This window comes from Mycteria americana, chromosome 3 (genome assembly GCF_035582795.1).
Source record: "Mycteria americana isolate JAX WOST 10 ecotype Jacksonville Zoo and Gardens chromosome 3, USCA_MyAme_1.0, whole genome shotgun sequence".
Taxonomy (NCBI): domain Eukaryota; kingdom Metazoa; phylum Chordata; class Aves; order Ciconiiformes; family Ciconiidae; genus Mycteria; species Mycteria americana.
The window spans coordinates 3,978,685-3,994,409 of NC_134367.1; the positions used below are offsets into that span (position 1 = coordinate 3,978,685).

The following is a 15,725-nucleotide window of genomic DNA, read 5'->3' on the forward strand; positions in this document are numbered from 1 at the left end:
CTGCCTTTGTGGTGCCTTTGAAATGACCAGGCTTGGACTAGTCACCACATGCTGCTCTTCTGTTATCCCCTTCCCACTCTCCCTTTTGTTTGCTGGGATATTTTGGTAGCTGGCATGACTGTGCATTGCACCCAGGAAGGGTAGGCAGCAACACACACGCCGTGCACAAGCCCAGCAGACACTTGTGCGTTGTGTCTGAAGGGCTAAGAAGGGATGAGGCCTTCTGTCCACACATGATCCTAGTCTTTGTGGCATCTCTAGATGCCGCACATGGATGGGATCAGACCTTTCCCTATACTTGCTCGGGACAATTGTCCCCAGCTTCTTCTAGCCATGAGCTGCAAGCACAGGATGAAATCATTCCTTGCAATTCCCTGGAACATGGTTGGGTCTAGGTCACACGAGGCTTGGACAGAAGTGTTGGAGTCCTGAGATTCAAGAAGAAATAACCAGGCTAGACGTAGTCTTTAATGCCCTGTCTCTGATGGCTAGAAGCAGACTTAGCTGGATGCGTGCGATATTCTGCATTAGCAGATGTGGCGTGTTCCACTCCATGGAAGTCCCATGTTAGTCCAAAATCATCAGAGATCAGCTTCTGCTCTGAAATGTGAGTCTTACCTGTGCCTTTTCTGATGTTTAGTATTCTGTCTCAAAATACGGCTGTTATTCCTTCAAACACCTCATCCTTCTCTGAATCATCCTATGTGTTCAGCTTCTACCTGAATACCCTGTACCTTAACTGCCTGAATGGCCACGGTGACACCATTTGATCTGTCTTAACCACAGCTTCCTCCTCTCTAAAAATAAGGGCAAAAGAGAAAGCCCTGCATCTTCAAGTGTGCCATGAAGCTGGGTTCACTAATGTAAAGTTCGCTGTGACCCACCACGAGACGTCCAGAGCAATGCCATGGAATTAACCCTGCCCTTCGAACCCCGCAGGTTCTTCCTATTTTCTTCCTCCACGACACATATTTTCATTCACTTTGCACATCATCAACAACATTTGACCTTCAGGGCCGAGCACGGAATCAAGCTAAGGGCAGTAGCCCCCTTAGCTGCATGCACTGGAAGGTGGTTGTCTCATAGAGGGTTGTCTCAGGCATAGCAGGATGCATTCTGCACCTTGCCTAAGAGCAGCACCTATTCACAGCCCATCCTAAGCAGTGTCTCATTTTGCTCATGGTTAAAGATACTGAAGATCTGCAAAGCTGGGGGCTTTACTTTCAGCCAACAATTTGCAGAGGCCATGAAAAGCACATACAACATCCCGGGATGATGGGTCCTTGTCAAGACAGCGTGGGAAGCAGACCAGCAGTGAAATCATCGATGGAGAGCTAGCCTTGCCGAAGCTGCTGGAAATAAACAAATCTTCCCCCAAAGTAATAATCATTCTGAAACCTGCGGGAACGCAGTCGCACAGCTGTGCCGAGTCACGAACTCTTGGCTCGCAGCAAGATTGCTGTGTCTGTGCTCCAGGCAGGAGGGACCTCGCAGAACTCAGCTGCCATATCCAGCTAAGCTCCTGCATTTCCCATCGGGAAGGAGTTAAGAGCCTGATGAAACCTGTAGGAACAGGGGATGCCACGTGTACAATGTGCAAGTGCGACTCAGTCTGAGATGCAGGCATCAAAATGTAGATATCGCACATGGTAGTTGCCTGAGCTCCTGCTGTAGCCAGTAGGGCTTGATTTGGTTGCCAAACCCTGAACGTCTTGGAGTCATCTCCAGGTGCTCCACTAGAAGGTGTGGTTTTGCACCATATCTGCCAAGCCCATGTAGATGTCCCAGAGCATCTCAAGTGGTACCAGACACCCATGTTTAGGTGACTGAACCAGCCCTAGGTATGATATGAAGTTGAATCCCATCCTTTCCACCTTCTCTTGCTCTTTCCCATACAAAACTTGCCACCCTTTAAACAGAAAGGACCTGAGAGCTCTTGTAGGATGGTTTTGGGATCCCAGACCCAGAACAGGAGAGTCTGAGCTCCAGAGCTGCCCAGGGCAAGATTTGGTTGTGCTCACACTGCTCTGAGCTGGTGTCGAGTGCAGGTGGGGACCTCTGTGTGTCAGCCCAGGTCTGTGCTGGGATGCGATGCAGGACTGTAGGATGGGCGAATGTCCCTTGTGGTTGAGGAGCAAGAACTTCTTTCGGCTATCCTGGCTATCATTGGGGGAGATTAGGAGTTCTGCCATCTGTCTCGCTCCAGTTAACATTTTTCATTTGCTGCTGTCATTGGGAGAAGAGAGAATCGAAGCTTTTCAGCCCTAGTGCTTTGCCTTTACACTGCAGCTCCCGAGGAAACAGTAATCGGCCACGGTGAATGACTCACTCCAGCACACTAAACTTTGACTTGGGGTAAAATACAATCATTAGCTCTAATGACAGAATAAGCGTTAACGTTGGTAGTAGGCAGCTGATAGATTGGCCTGGAGGGTGCCTGGAGCCCCTGTCACCTCTGCATGCTGCGTGTCTCTGGTTTGAAAGATGCAAGAGGGTTTAAAGAGTCAGTGGGGTCTGTAGAGGAGGTCCTGCAGGACAGCAGGCGTTTTGGGTGCAAACACACCAACAAACAGAATCACAGAATCACAGAATCGTATAGGTTGGAAAAGACCTTTAAGATCATCGAGTCCAACCATAAACCTAACACTACCCAGCCCACCACTACACCATGTCCCTAAGCACCTCATCCAAACGTCTTTTAAATACCTCCAGGGATGGCAACTCAACCACTTCCCTGGGCAGCCTGTTCCAACGCTTGATAACCCTTTCAGTGAAGAAAAATTTCCTAATATCCAGTCTAAACCTAATATCCAGTCTAAACAGACCAGGTCTCCTCTTCTCTGCTGACTCTTGGCCCCCCGGCACCCACTTGCACACATGTTGGTCGTTAATTCCTGCGCTCCCTTCTGCAGTGCTGCCTGTCGTCAGTACAGCTGGGTTCACACCACGTTTGGCTCCGTCCTCTAGCAGGCCTTGCGTTGTAAAAAATCCCACACATACCCTAAAGCCACGTCCCAGGCATGCAAAGCACCCTCTTGGACTTGTGCCATATAAGCCCTGCTCTGATGGGCTGCAGCCTGGCCTGCACATTATTTCAATCACTTTGGAATTAAAATAACATCATCATCAACAACAATAATAGAAGTTAAGAATAAGAATAAGAATAAGAATAAGAATAAGAATAAGAATAAGAATAAGAATTACATCAGTTTATTATTATATAAGATATTTTTATAAGTTTATAAACATCTATTATCATTATTGTTGTTGTTGTTATTATTATTATAATTATTATTACTCACGACTTAGGGCCACATAGGTACCACAGAGGAGCCAGAGGAGGTCTGGGACCAAGCGCTAGGGAGTGTGAATGTGACTAATCCACTCTAGAAGGACTTGTGCTGAGCACTGCGAACACAAGTCATACCAACACCTCTCTACACCCACCAGGGACCACAGATCACTCCCTGGGAAAGACACCCTTTGGTCACTGAGACACGGACTGCAAAAATGAGCCATTCCTTTGCCCTTCCCTGGTTTTTGTTGCCCTGTTGAAGGTGCTGCAGGGCTGCTTCTCAGAGGTTCAGCTGCAGGAGTGATAGAGCCAAAAGGGCTTCTCAGGTCTGTCTTTTGCCTGACACTCGTGGTGAAGGAGAGTTTCAGAAGAGCAACCTCTGTTGAGAAAAAGCCCGCCATGCTGAGACTGTGTGCTTCCAGTCTTGAGGTTCCCTGGCTCTGCATTTAAACCAGCAGGTCTTCCATGAACATTATGCTACCACATCTCATAGTCTGGTCTCTGCAGAAAGGGAGTCCCCTCAAAGCAACTGCTAGGACTAGGAAAAATTTTAGATTCTCCCAAATCCTGCTTGTAAAGATTTATAATCACTGCAACAGAGCAAATATCTACAGAGGTGGTTTTCTTTTGTTACTTTTTAAAAAATGCAAACGGTTTCCAGCTGCAGTGTAGGGAACCGCTGGTGCTGTGATGGAGAAACACCAGCCAGTGAGCGTTACATGTCAGCAAACTTTCCTCTCGCATACAGGATTAGAGTTTCAGAGTCACTGTGGAAGGCCCCACTTCTGCTTATGATCCTACATGACAGATACATACTTTTTAACATATATAGCCTCACCTTTTCAAACATTAAAAAAGGCAGCCTGTCAACCCGGGTGACGTATTAGACTTCTAACAGCCCAGCAGGCTTGTAACAACTTACTCTGGAAATATGATCCAGACAAAGGGAAAAAAACCATTGCTAAGCTGTATTGAAATTTATACTGACATCGGCTGGAAGTTGCTGCTCTGTAGCAACATCTAGTGATGTTTTTGTGCACAAAAAAAACCCCCCATGGTTTAGATTTTAAACCCATTATAAGGAGACAACAGCAGGTTGGAACGGCAGATGGATGAGTAGATCCCTTGAGGTCAAAAGGCACCTGAATCTAGATGCGAATCTAGATGTGGTTTAGCCACAGTCACAAGTTTATGGCTGAACAAGGCAATTCTCCTGCACCCCTCTCTGTACCTCCCAGCTGAACCACTGACCTTGGCACAAGGGTTACAGGGGATAACAGGGACATGGGGACCCTGGATAATGCTGAGAAGGGACACATATCTCTTGGCCATATCTCTCCCACTAACCGAAATTCTGGTTGTGCTGGTGGGGTGGTTCAGCTTCTTGGCAGTCCTGCATTTGTACAAACTGGTGGGACTGCAATCACTTGTTTCGTCCAGATGAGAGGGTGGGGTTGACAGAGCTCAGGCAGGAGATGTGGAGCTGTGGCAAGACCATCATGACCTAAGGTGCGTCTGATTGCTCTGGCTGGAGATGTGCTGTGGACTGCCATATTGCTTCCTTGGGGCTGCTGGCCACGGCATAGGCAGATCTTATTCAACCAAGCCTTGACAGGCCCAGTTAAGCTCTGATGAACCTTTATCCTCTCCACTTGCCTTGGAGAGAGGGAAGTTTGTAGCTTTGCAGTCTGGTGGGACTTGCCCTGAAAAGGCATCAGCAAGGGCTGGGAAAGGTGTCTGCAGCTGCAGGCAGGCAAGGAAAGAAGACGTAGCTGGTCCCTGGGTCAGGTCCTACCTGTCCTCACGGTTCCCTCTTCTGCACATTTTCCAGGTGCCTATTCCTTGTCTGTGAGAGACAGCAACTCTGCTCACGGGGACATCATCAAACACTACAGGATCCGCTCCTTAGATGGCGGGGGGTATTACATCTCCCCCAGGACGGCTTTCTCCAGCCTGCCAGAGCTAATCCATCATTACAGCCGTAAGTTGTTTGCCTTCCCTAATGGGTTTGTCTCCTAGCAGAAGGCGGGCATGTGGACAGAGGGAGGACAGGCTTACTAGCCACCACCATCACTCCATCCACTCTCATGGGCAAGGTGTGCTTCTCCAAGGAGAACTTGGGCACCCATGTCCTATCTTTCATCCTAGGGCATTGCGAGGGTGAGCTCTGCCCACAGCCCTATAACCAGGGAGTGTCTCCCATCAGGAAAGGAAAGAGATGAATGCTGAAGGATATACAGGAGAGATGCTTGCGAAGCAGGGTTTGGACTTACCGGGCAGGAGAATTTGCTCCTCTATGGCTCCCTTTGAGGTTTTTCCTTTCATTGAGTCCATTCTGGGTGCCTCGATCCCTGTGGCTGAAGCATTTGTGTGGTTGTGGAGGTTTCCCATGGGTTGACGTTTTCCTGGCATGTGTAGATGGAGGAGGAGGTTAGCTCTGCTATCCCGTTGAACTGTCCTGTGCTTCATCCTCTTACAGAGAAAGGGGATGGCCTGTGCCAGCGACTCACAGCTCCCTGCATATCCCTGGTTCCCCAGAGACCCTGGGCACAGGACGAATGGGAGATCCCACGGGAGTCTCTGAAGCTTGTGAAGAAACTTGGCAGTGGGCAGTTTGGGGAAGTGTGGATGGGTAAGTATAATTTCCCCCATTCCAGGAAAAAAAAATATAAACAGAGGAGATGGAAAGCCCTCTTTCCCTAAGACAGGACCAGTCTGGGCTGGGAGATCCTAAAGTATAAACACGTATTTGTGGGTGCACACGCAGCAGTAGATGCCATACTCCTGAGAAGGACCAGACAGGTTGTGTTTGCACAGATCAGTGGTTGAGCATGGGTCTCATAGGCTAGACGCATGCGAGAGGTGTTGAAGTAACTATACACTCATCTCCAGAGACATGCTTTCGTTCTTCCTGGGAATCCTGGGCATGGTTGTAGGATCCTAAGTCACACACAGCAGGGTACCTGGGTGACACTATCCCACTTTTTCTGCTTCCCTGTTCCACTTTATAACCCAGATCTGAATCCCTTATGCCTTCCTGCCCACTGCTAATCACTGGGAGAGGAAATGGTGTGAGCTCAGCTTCCTTGGCTGTCCTCTTTGTGGTTGCCTGTTGCCGTGGCAATTGAGATTGTGGACAGGACCAGACTAAGCTGACATCCTGACTGCAGAGTCCTGGCTTTCTTGATGGTGTCTGGATTATCTGAGAACCCAGCTGGTGGGAGGCCCCAGGGGCTTCATCCAGAAAGAGTCTTGCCGGGCTGGGAGGATGGGCTCATCGCATGGACGTCCATGACCCAAAGCGGGGATGATCCCTGACAAAGCCACATGGATTGACAGTTGTGCCGTGTCTCTCCCTTCTCCTCTCATACCTGCTGGTTGCTCAGAGCCCGCTGGCACTGAGATTTACCACTCATTTCTCGCTGGGAGATTGAAAGTTGTTACTGAGGTTTTCTGCTCCCTGACCCACAAGCTCTTCTGTTCCTTATTGCATGGCGTGACAGAGCCCGTAGAGAGGCCGAAATTCCTCAATGCATCATTATCTTTCTGCAGGCTACTACAAGAACAATATCAAGGTGGCTGTGAAGACCATGAAGGAGGGCAGCATGGATCCTGATGCCTTCTTGGCAGAAGCAAACTTGATGAAGAGGCTCCAGCATAACAAACTAGTCCGGCTATACGCAGTAGTCACAAAGCAGCCAATCTATATTGTGACAGAGTACATGGCCAACGGTAAAGAGCCTCATGGAACTTTTTTGTTGGGTTTCTGCAAAATCAGGTCAACGAGACGGATGGTACTCCCATCATAAGGGGGGTGGGGAGGAGAGCTTTGTACCAAATCTGTAAGCGGAAGGACTAAGTGACCACAAGTTTGTTTCTAGTACTGGAACGGACTTTCTGGGCAATGAAATCCTGCTTCTTGCAGTCTCATATTTCATAAGCTACTTCACAAGATGGTGATGCTCCATTTGAAGAGTATTTAAAGTTTTCATCTCCACTGTTCCTACTGGAAGCTTGTTTCAGGTTTTTACTCCCCTCATGGTGAAATCGTCCTTTCTTTTGCCCCTCTTGTCTACGAGGCTTTGAGTGAAGAATGCCCAGCAGTTTGTAAAAGGTCTGTGCAAAACAGAGGGGGGAAATGGGCTGCATTTGGGAACTTTCCTAATGGAAGATGTTCCAGCAGACACCCACTGTGGTTCCTCAGGTTTTCTCTAGGATGCAAGCAGATTTGTTGCATATTTCAGAGAAGCAACAGGGAAAGCAAATATATAGGCTTATTCAGAAGAGTCATAGCAGTCTCTCCTCTTTTGCAGGGTGTTTGCTGGATTACTTGAAGACAGAAGAAGGAAGCCAACTGAATCTCCCAAAACTCATTGATATGTCTGCTCAGGTTAGTGAACAGCCTCTGGGAAACAGACTCAAGACCATGATTTGTTATTGCCTCAGTGAAATTCTTGCAAGGCTGAAGGCTGTCAGAGTGTCGATTTCACGGAGAAAAACAGCACCTCCTGGTGTGCTCTCTTAGGGTTTCTCTCTCAGCCCTCGCGTTGATGTGCATGTCAGCTTAGCAATGCTCTGCTGTCCTTAGGGCAGCCTCTGGGGAACTTAGTGCAGTGCTAGAGAACTGGGGTTTGGTTTTTGGTTTATGGGTTTGTTTTGTTTTGTTTTTTCTGGCTTGCTAAGCAGGAAATAAGTTTGTTTCTCTTTTTACCAAAAGGAAGAAAAAGCTCAACAGAGAGACTTTCAATGTAGAGACATGCTGGCTTTCAGCAGTTCTTCCCTTCTGATGATTTGGCGTAAAGGACGTTCTGACCCTCAAATCTGAGAATATTGCTCCTTATGAGAACAAGCGTTTGCCTTTGTAGGGTTATTTCCCTCTAAGCATCCCCAGGCTGTAAATGTTAGCAGTTGCAGCTGCACCGTAACATTTTACTCCAGAAGTGCATCTAACCTCGAAGAGGTCAAAGTTAGGAAACCACCACTGGAGTGGCAGCATCTTGGCAACAAGTTGTACGTGAAGGATGAGATTGGAAAAATCACTCCACTTTGGTCCTAGCCAGCGGTTGACAGAGTCTGGCTTACCCAGAGCAGAGCTAGGCTAACTTTGGAAATACTGGGAAAAAACCATGAAGCATCAGTGTGACGGCTGAATACAGTTATTTTGATGTGCAGGTCTGGGATTTACCCATAAGATCACTTGGCCTCTCTGAGTCAAAGAGCCTGAGCAAACAACGGGTAAAGGCCGGCCACTTGGTTCCAGCCATCATACAGAGTTATTTTATAGTGTATTAAAAACTGGAGAATCTTAATATTTGAGCAAATGTTCTATGATAGCGAAAGATTTTCCTTCTTGACTTAACCACGATGAAAATTTTTAAATACTTTAAAGCAGTGTCCCCATCTGTCATTTTTAGTTTCCTGCAGCCTTCATAGGGGTGCAGAGGAACATGTTTCAGTGCCTTCCCTCTTCACTACTGATAAATCTTCCATATGTGCAGCTTTATCTTTATTGTCTGTGAGAGGTTATGGGGCCAGCTGCAGCCTCCCTGTTTAGTATCTTTCCCTTAATTTCTTCCTTCCTTCCCTCCTTCTCTCTTTACCTCCCCACTTCCCTCCCTCCCTTTTTCATTCTTTCATTCCTTCTCTTGAAAAATATAACCTGTGGTTTGTTTTAAATTCCTGATGATAAGCAGAATGGTCCAAATTCATCCATATTACAGAGCCCTTTGGTTTGGGGGGAGCATTACCCCAGAGACTGGCTTGATGCATTTCTATGCAAGAGGAAAGTGCTGTAGCCACAGCAATCTGCCCTCAGCTGTAGTCACAGGGGTGACCCAGAGCAAAGCTGTTGGCCAACATTATACCCAGCTTTGAGGCAGGGAGAGCAGAAGCTATGAGTATTCATGCCTTTATTTAACACAACATTATAACTTGCATTGAGCATGTGGAATAATGAAGCATTTCCAGGAAGGCGTGTGGAAGCATATGGGGAGAGGTCAGTGACCTTGTCTGTCCCAGGCACGAGGGTGGTATAGGTCTGACAACACGGTGGCTGCAGGAAGCCCTGAGAGAAACCCATCCCAGGGCAACCTCATGCACCCAAACCTCCTCTCCGAGTTCAGGGTCAAAGTCTTGAATATGATCACGTGGCGTGGCCTGAGCTGGCCAGAAGTCCGTCCACTACAATGGTCAAATAGTCCCTACAGTAGGCACCATCACTGTTGTTGAGCAATTATACGTGGACGTCATCTTTCCATGGGTATCTGAAAGCACTCACACACCCTGCACACCCTTCTCACATCCCTCCATGCTCTTTGCAGCATCATGCACCACACACCGCTTCCAGGACCAAGATAGTCAAATGCAGACCAAACCCACACACCCCAGCAATGTAATACCCCACACAAGCCACCCGCAGCACGTGGGGTAAGAAGGATTTTGCCCATCCCGCAAGACATGGGCGTCAATCGGAAGGACAGATTGACAGATTCATCAGTCCCCCTCCCACCCCAGCACCACCTCCCCAGGGCAGGAATTCAAATACTCACGGGAGGAGGAGGAGGAGGAGAAGGGCAGTTTCTCGAGCTATTTTACAATCTGTTCATCTGTGGTGTCAGGATGACGTCATGGCCCAACAGGCACCCAACCCCCTTGAGAGCAATTTTGGATCCAATAGCATCCTTTGGAGTTAAAATTAGAAATATCTGGGCTGATGCACTTGATCGTGTGGTCAGTCTCGAGGGTACACGCTCGAAAGCACGCTGGGCTGGAACAGGCCCATCGCCGGGTACTATCTCATTAACATCAGGACAGGAAATTACATCAGTTCTTCCATTTTCCACTGCAGCAAACAGCACTTGCACTGAAGGGGTGTTGACACAGGTTAGAAATGCAGCGTTGGAAAGTATGTGTTAGTATCCTGTTTAAAACCACATGTAAGTCGAGATGCTGATGTGAATCTGTATGGAGTGGAAAATTGCTCTGCCCTCACCCACAAGCGCATAAAAGCTTTAATAGGTACTAACCATTATTAGCAGGGGTTGCGTGCATCCACTCACCCTCCTGATAAATGCCTAACCCAAATCTGAGACTCGACTGATAGAGCAACTTCGCAATCTCTTTTTTTCTGTACCTCCCAGCACCCAGCCATAAAAGGTTGATGCCGTCATTTACAGGGGCTCATCACACACCAGGCACCTCCCCAGGGCTGCTCCCTGCTCCAAGGAGTTAAACAATGAAAGACGATCTTGGGAGCAAGAACCTCCCAAAATAAAGTTTGGAGGTGGCTGAAGAAGGCGTCACGTGCTCAGGACAAGGGATTTGTCCAGGGACATACTCTCTATCCCAGACATATTTCTATGGATATCTGGGTCTTCTGCTCTGTTGCATCCTGTAGGTATCGGAGGGGAACTGTATTGTGTCCCGAGTCCTAGGCTGGATCCAGCACAGGGAAAGAAAACATCAATCTCAGTTTTCTTGCAGAGGTTTCTCCAAGGGTCTCCTCCCCACCCGAAAGCAGACCAGTGAGGGAGAACAGAGGAGGTTGCTGAAGAACATCTAGTTGTCCTAGATCTGGACTTTGTTACTGTGACTGAGGAACAGATGAACTCTTTGAGGGTTTTTTCTTTTTTTAATTCACAAATTTAATCTGAAGTGTTTGTGATTAAAAACCCAACTAGAGGGCAGAGTCTTTGTGGCAGAAACTGGGAATCCAGTGATGTGGCTTCAGGTTTGCTTCAGCTTTCTGTATGTTGCTACAAACACGACTCACAGCTGTAACTTCTGAGCAAAACAGAGAGTGATGCTTCTGTTCTGCTTGACTCGGCTGCTTAAAGCTTTTGGAGGCCGGGTGCATGCTGGTAGAGCTGCACATACGCACGTGTACATGGGCAATACCTGCTTATCTATGCATGTATCTGTCTACCTGTTTACCTAGCTGTCCGTTGATCTATCTGTCCATCCATCCATCCATCCATGGAGCAACCCTATACGCATGCTGTGCTTTTGTAAAGGTGGGTACGGTGCAGGCAGGCTAGCTTGTTGTCATGGGAAGGTGACTCATGTCTTCTGGACTTTTCCTCCTCTCCTAGGTGGCAGAGGGAATGGCGTACATTGAGCGAATGAACTCCATCCACCGCGACTTGAGAGCTGCCAACATCCTCGTCTCAGAGACACTCTGCTGCAAAATTGCTGATTTTGGCCTGGCCAGGATCATCGAGAACGAATACTTGGCACAAGAAGGTGGGTGTTGTTCCCAGCATTGCCTCACCAACACATTTCCCTTATCTCTAATCCTCCTGCCATGCAGACGTGCCAAGATATGGGGTGTCCAAGGGCTGGGCTGGGACCAGGCACAAGGCACCACTGCCAATGGCGTGAGACCAGAGCCCCCATTGCTGCCCTTGTCAGCACCCAGGCAGCAGGCAGAGCAAGCAAGAGAGCCAAAAACGGGGTCCCAGGAGAGGGAGCAGCGCTTGGGGACAATAAGGAGTAAGTGAGGTTTGCAGAGGAAAACGGGAAAAAAGTATTTTGGCACTGTTTGGGGGAGTCCTGCTGAATCTCAGGTTGTGTTACTGGGGGAATTTGACCTCTACTAATGAAACCTGCTGCCTATGTGTGCACAGTGAGTCAGTCCGAAGGGAAGGAAATAGCAGTGTTACTCGGTCACTGCACGCAGCGGGACTGCAAAGGGGAGCTGGAGCCACGAATCTGGACCTAACGGCGGTTTCCAGATGTCCCAGGCAAACCAAGCCCAGATCAGATCAAGTCCCTTCCATAACAGAGGGACAACTTACAAAACATGGGAGAGGGTTTGCAGCTTGGCAGGTGTTTCTCATGGGAACGGAGTACCTTGAGCATCTAAAACCAACCAAAAAAACAACAAAGGCATACAAAACCCAGTAGTTCCCATGTTAATGTGGAATCTCCTTATGACTCCACCTGCGAAGCCAAGCCCCTTGCTGGGAGTATCTGAGTATCTGAACTGGTGGTGGACAGGAGAGCACGGCCATGAGAGGTGACAACCAGTGGGTTGGTTGGTCGGTTGGTCCATCTACAGCCATTTGACAACAGGATCGAGTCAAATTCTTCTGGTGGCAGCTTTTTCTCTGTACTTTCTCTGTACTGACCTCTGAATCTGAGATCGTGTCATTCAGATTGCAAAAAGACTTTATAGACCATCAGGGAAACAAGCGGAAATGATTGAAATGAAACAATTAAGTCTGGCATAAGTGGCACTTAGCAGATTTTCAAATTTTGGAAATCTGTCCGCCTCTAGAGTTGGGATGAAGACAAAATTCCCCATAAAAATACTCTGGGGAAAGAAAATTGAGTAGATTTTTTTTTTCCTTATAAGATAGGAAACTTTTCTTTCAATTTGCTGTTTCCAAAATACTTTATGATACAAATTATGCCCATTTCAACATGTAAAACTATTTCAAAGTAGTAAAAGCTCATGAATGTAATTTGTGAAATGTCATGAAGAGATACTGAGATTGCTGCAATTTTTTAAGGCAGTTTTTATCCTTAAGAGAAGTTCTGGTGAAATCAGTATAATTCTGCTAACATACCCCACGGAGCTACATTTCCAGTGGAAAACAGTTCCTATCAGCATTTTTCCAGCTAGCTTTAATCTGAAATAACAACTGCCCCTCTATCTACTTTGAACAATTTTCACTTCATAGACTGCATTTCTGAGCCTCATCAGTCTACTTGTCAGAAGTATGATATGCAGGAACAAAGGCACTTACTTCCCACTCTGCATTTGGGCTTTCAGTCCTGAAAAGATATATACAAATAAAAATGTGGTTTTCTCTGCAGTCTTTAACACATTCAGTTCCTACGTATCAAGGTGTTTTGGGGGGTTTTTTTGGCCTTAGCTAAACCGAAATTGCAATCTTATGGTCATCGCTGTCCGCAGCATGCAAAACAAGATTTTGGTGGACAAAATAAAATGGGACTTTTTGGTTTTTAATATACATATGCAGCTTAAAGAACCAAAGAATTTATATTTGCTGTATCGTTTATGCACTTTTGCGAAAAAAAAAAAAAAAAAAAACAACCAACCCTCTTCCAGTGAGTGATTTTATGCAGAATAAAATCCTACTGTCGTTGTCCTCTAGTAAAGCTACTCTAGGCATTGGCTTTGAATAGCACGGGCACATAGTTTGGCCTACAGAAGCCCACTGGTTCCCCACGGCAGGTTCCTACCTGAAGAGCAATGGGTTTCTCGCGAGAGCTGATTGATGCCCAAGGGCTGTGGGAGGCATTTCTCGCTCCCAGCATCGGCGTGCACAGCGCTGGTCCGTGCTACTGTTCTTGGCTCCATTCCCGAGATCCCATTGCTAAACACACAGGAGATGCAAAGGGGTTATAAGACTGCAGATTCCTCTGAATTCATCAGTAAAATAGTTTACCTAGATTTTTTTTTTTTTAATAAGTATGTTATCACTTACCTAATGACTTAAGTTTTTTCATCATTTGGCCTCTGAGTATCAGTATCTATGGATGTTTATAAGCATAAACATATGAAAAAGTCTTTTAAGACAAAATAGCCTTGATTGCACTGGAAAAAGAACCAAGAAAAGCAAAGAGATGCCAGGTAGAAATGACCTTTTAATGACAGCAGGAGACAGGCAGCAATTACCTTCCTCTGGCCTTATATCCATAACTCCACAGTACCATCAATAAGTCCCATCGCAGCCCCCTGATGCAGTCAACAGCCCGCAGGACTCAGTTTTTGGGGAACTGCTTGCCAGTGTGGGAGCAGAGGGAGATGCTGTATCTCCACGCGCTATTTCCCGTTGCTTCCTCTGGACAGGTGCCAAATTCCCAATCAAATGGACAGCCCCGGAGGCCATTAACTTTGGCGTTTTCACCATCAAATCTGACGTGTGGTCTTTTGGGATCCTCCTGACAGAAATCATAACCTACGGCAGGATCCCTTACCCAGGTACAGTGCGCTGCGAATACGGGATAAGCGTGCATCACCTTCCAAGCATGTAGTGCTGCTTTACGCTCGGAGACACATAGCCAAGTCTGCCCAGACACAAACCCCTGTTTCTTCATGCTGGGTTTCCTCTCCTAGGCTTGCATGACCCTCAGTTATACCTGTGCCAGGAAAAATCTACAGAGGGGAGTCGGGGAGGGGGCAGAGGGATGGAGCGGGGAGCACAACCCTGAAGAAGGGACGGTGCTCAGATATGGCCCAGCATCGCCGTCCCTCATGCCCCTCCAGCCCTGCCTGGATGTGAGCTACGGGGAGCACTGAGCTTCACCCCCAGGGCGCTGAGTAACTCCTGTTGGGCTGCGTTTCCCTCCAGGGATGACCAACCCCGAGGTGATTCGCAACCTGGAGCGGGGCTACCGCATGCCCTGCCCGGACATGTGCCCTGGTGAACTCTACAACATCATCCTGAAATGCTGGCGAAACAAACCGGAGGAACGCCCGACCTTCGAGTACCTGCAGTCGGTCCTTGAGGACTTTTACACTGCCACGGAGAAGCAGTATGAGCCAGAGCCTCAGCAGTAAGCCACGGTCCCACCAGTGCCTCGGGACAGATCTGAAGGAAAGCCACTGCCCCGCACAGCCTGGCAATGGCTCGTTTCAGGCCTTTCCCTTTCTCCTGCGTGCCACCACGATGCATTTGGAGGTGGGGACCGAGGAGGGACATGAGGGAGGTGGATGCTGCCAGCTCTGTGTTTATCGTGGAGACTAAAGAGGTGGCTGAGATCTGGCACAGCTCCTTCCCCATCCACCTTGGTCTGTACCCACTTCGCAGACATCACCTCTGCCACGAAGGACAGCAGACTCCTTCGTGACCCACCCGGAGAAAGAACAGCCCCTCAACCCTGCAACTGCAGCCCCAAGAAGAGGGGACCACGGCTGGGGTGGTATGGGGGGTGCACAATCTCTCCCCCTCTTCTGATGCCACTACTGGCAATACTACAACCCCCTTCATGCCACGGGCAGGCGTGGGAACGTGTCCTTTCTGCACCTCCTCGGGCCACGCCAGGCCCCCAAGCTCTGGAGCAATCTCTCCGGGTGGTGCCACCCCTCTGCCCCAAGTCTATAATAAAGAACTGAATACGACCATTTCCCATTTCTTTATTCGGGAGTCAGGGCGAGAACAGGACCCTGTGCTTCCCGTGCCCACCCCCGGCCCATGGAGGAGAAGGGGAGAGGCCGTGGGGCTCCCCGGGCAGCTCGGGGTGATGCTGGGGTGGTACCCGGGGCGGGAAGGGGGATGCCCGGGGTGCACAGGGGGCCTTGGAGCCCGGAGGCAGGAGGGATGTTCGTGGTGTGACCACGAGATGTCCCTCCTTCCCCGCAAATCTGCGTGGCTCCCGACACCCAGCTGGTGGGGGGGGAATAAAAAAAAAAACCATTAAAATATCAAAAAAATGAAAAATACCCTCCCTGCTTTGCTGA

The 15,725-nt window shown here is 48.4% G+C and overlaps 1 protein-coding gene across 1 annotated transcript in view; it reads left to right on the forward strand.

The window, feature by feature from the left end:
- The window catches only part of BLK (BLK proto-oncogene, Src family tyrosine kinase), a 45,225-nt gene extending 29,844 nt beyond the window's left edge, over window positions 1-15,381 (forward strand). Inside the window, exons 7-13 of the mRNA XM_075497702.1 lie at window positions 5,127-5,276; window positions 5,775-5,927; window positions 6,848-7,027; window positions 7,609-7,685; window positions 11,386-11,536; window positions 14,115-14,246; window positions 14,617-15,381. Of these exons, the coding sequence (XP_075353817.1) occupies window positions 5,127-5,276; window positions 5,775-5,927; window positions 6,848-7,027; window positions 7,609-7,685; window positions 11,386-11,536; window positions 14,115-14,246; window positions 14,617-14,825 (1,052 nt within the window). The 3' untranslated portion in view covers window positions 14,826-15,381. The remainder of the gene's footprint in view (window positions 1-5,126; window positions 5,277-5,774; window positions 5,928-6,847; window positions 7,028-7,608; window positions 7,686-11,385; window positions 11,537-14,114; window positions 14,247-14,616) is intronic.
- The last annotated feature ends 344 nt before the right edge of the window (window positions 15,382-15,725 follow it).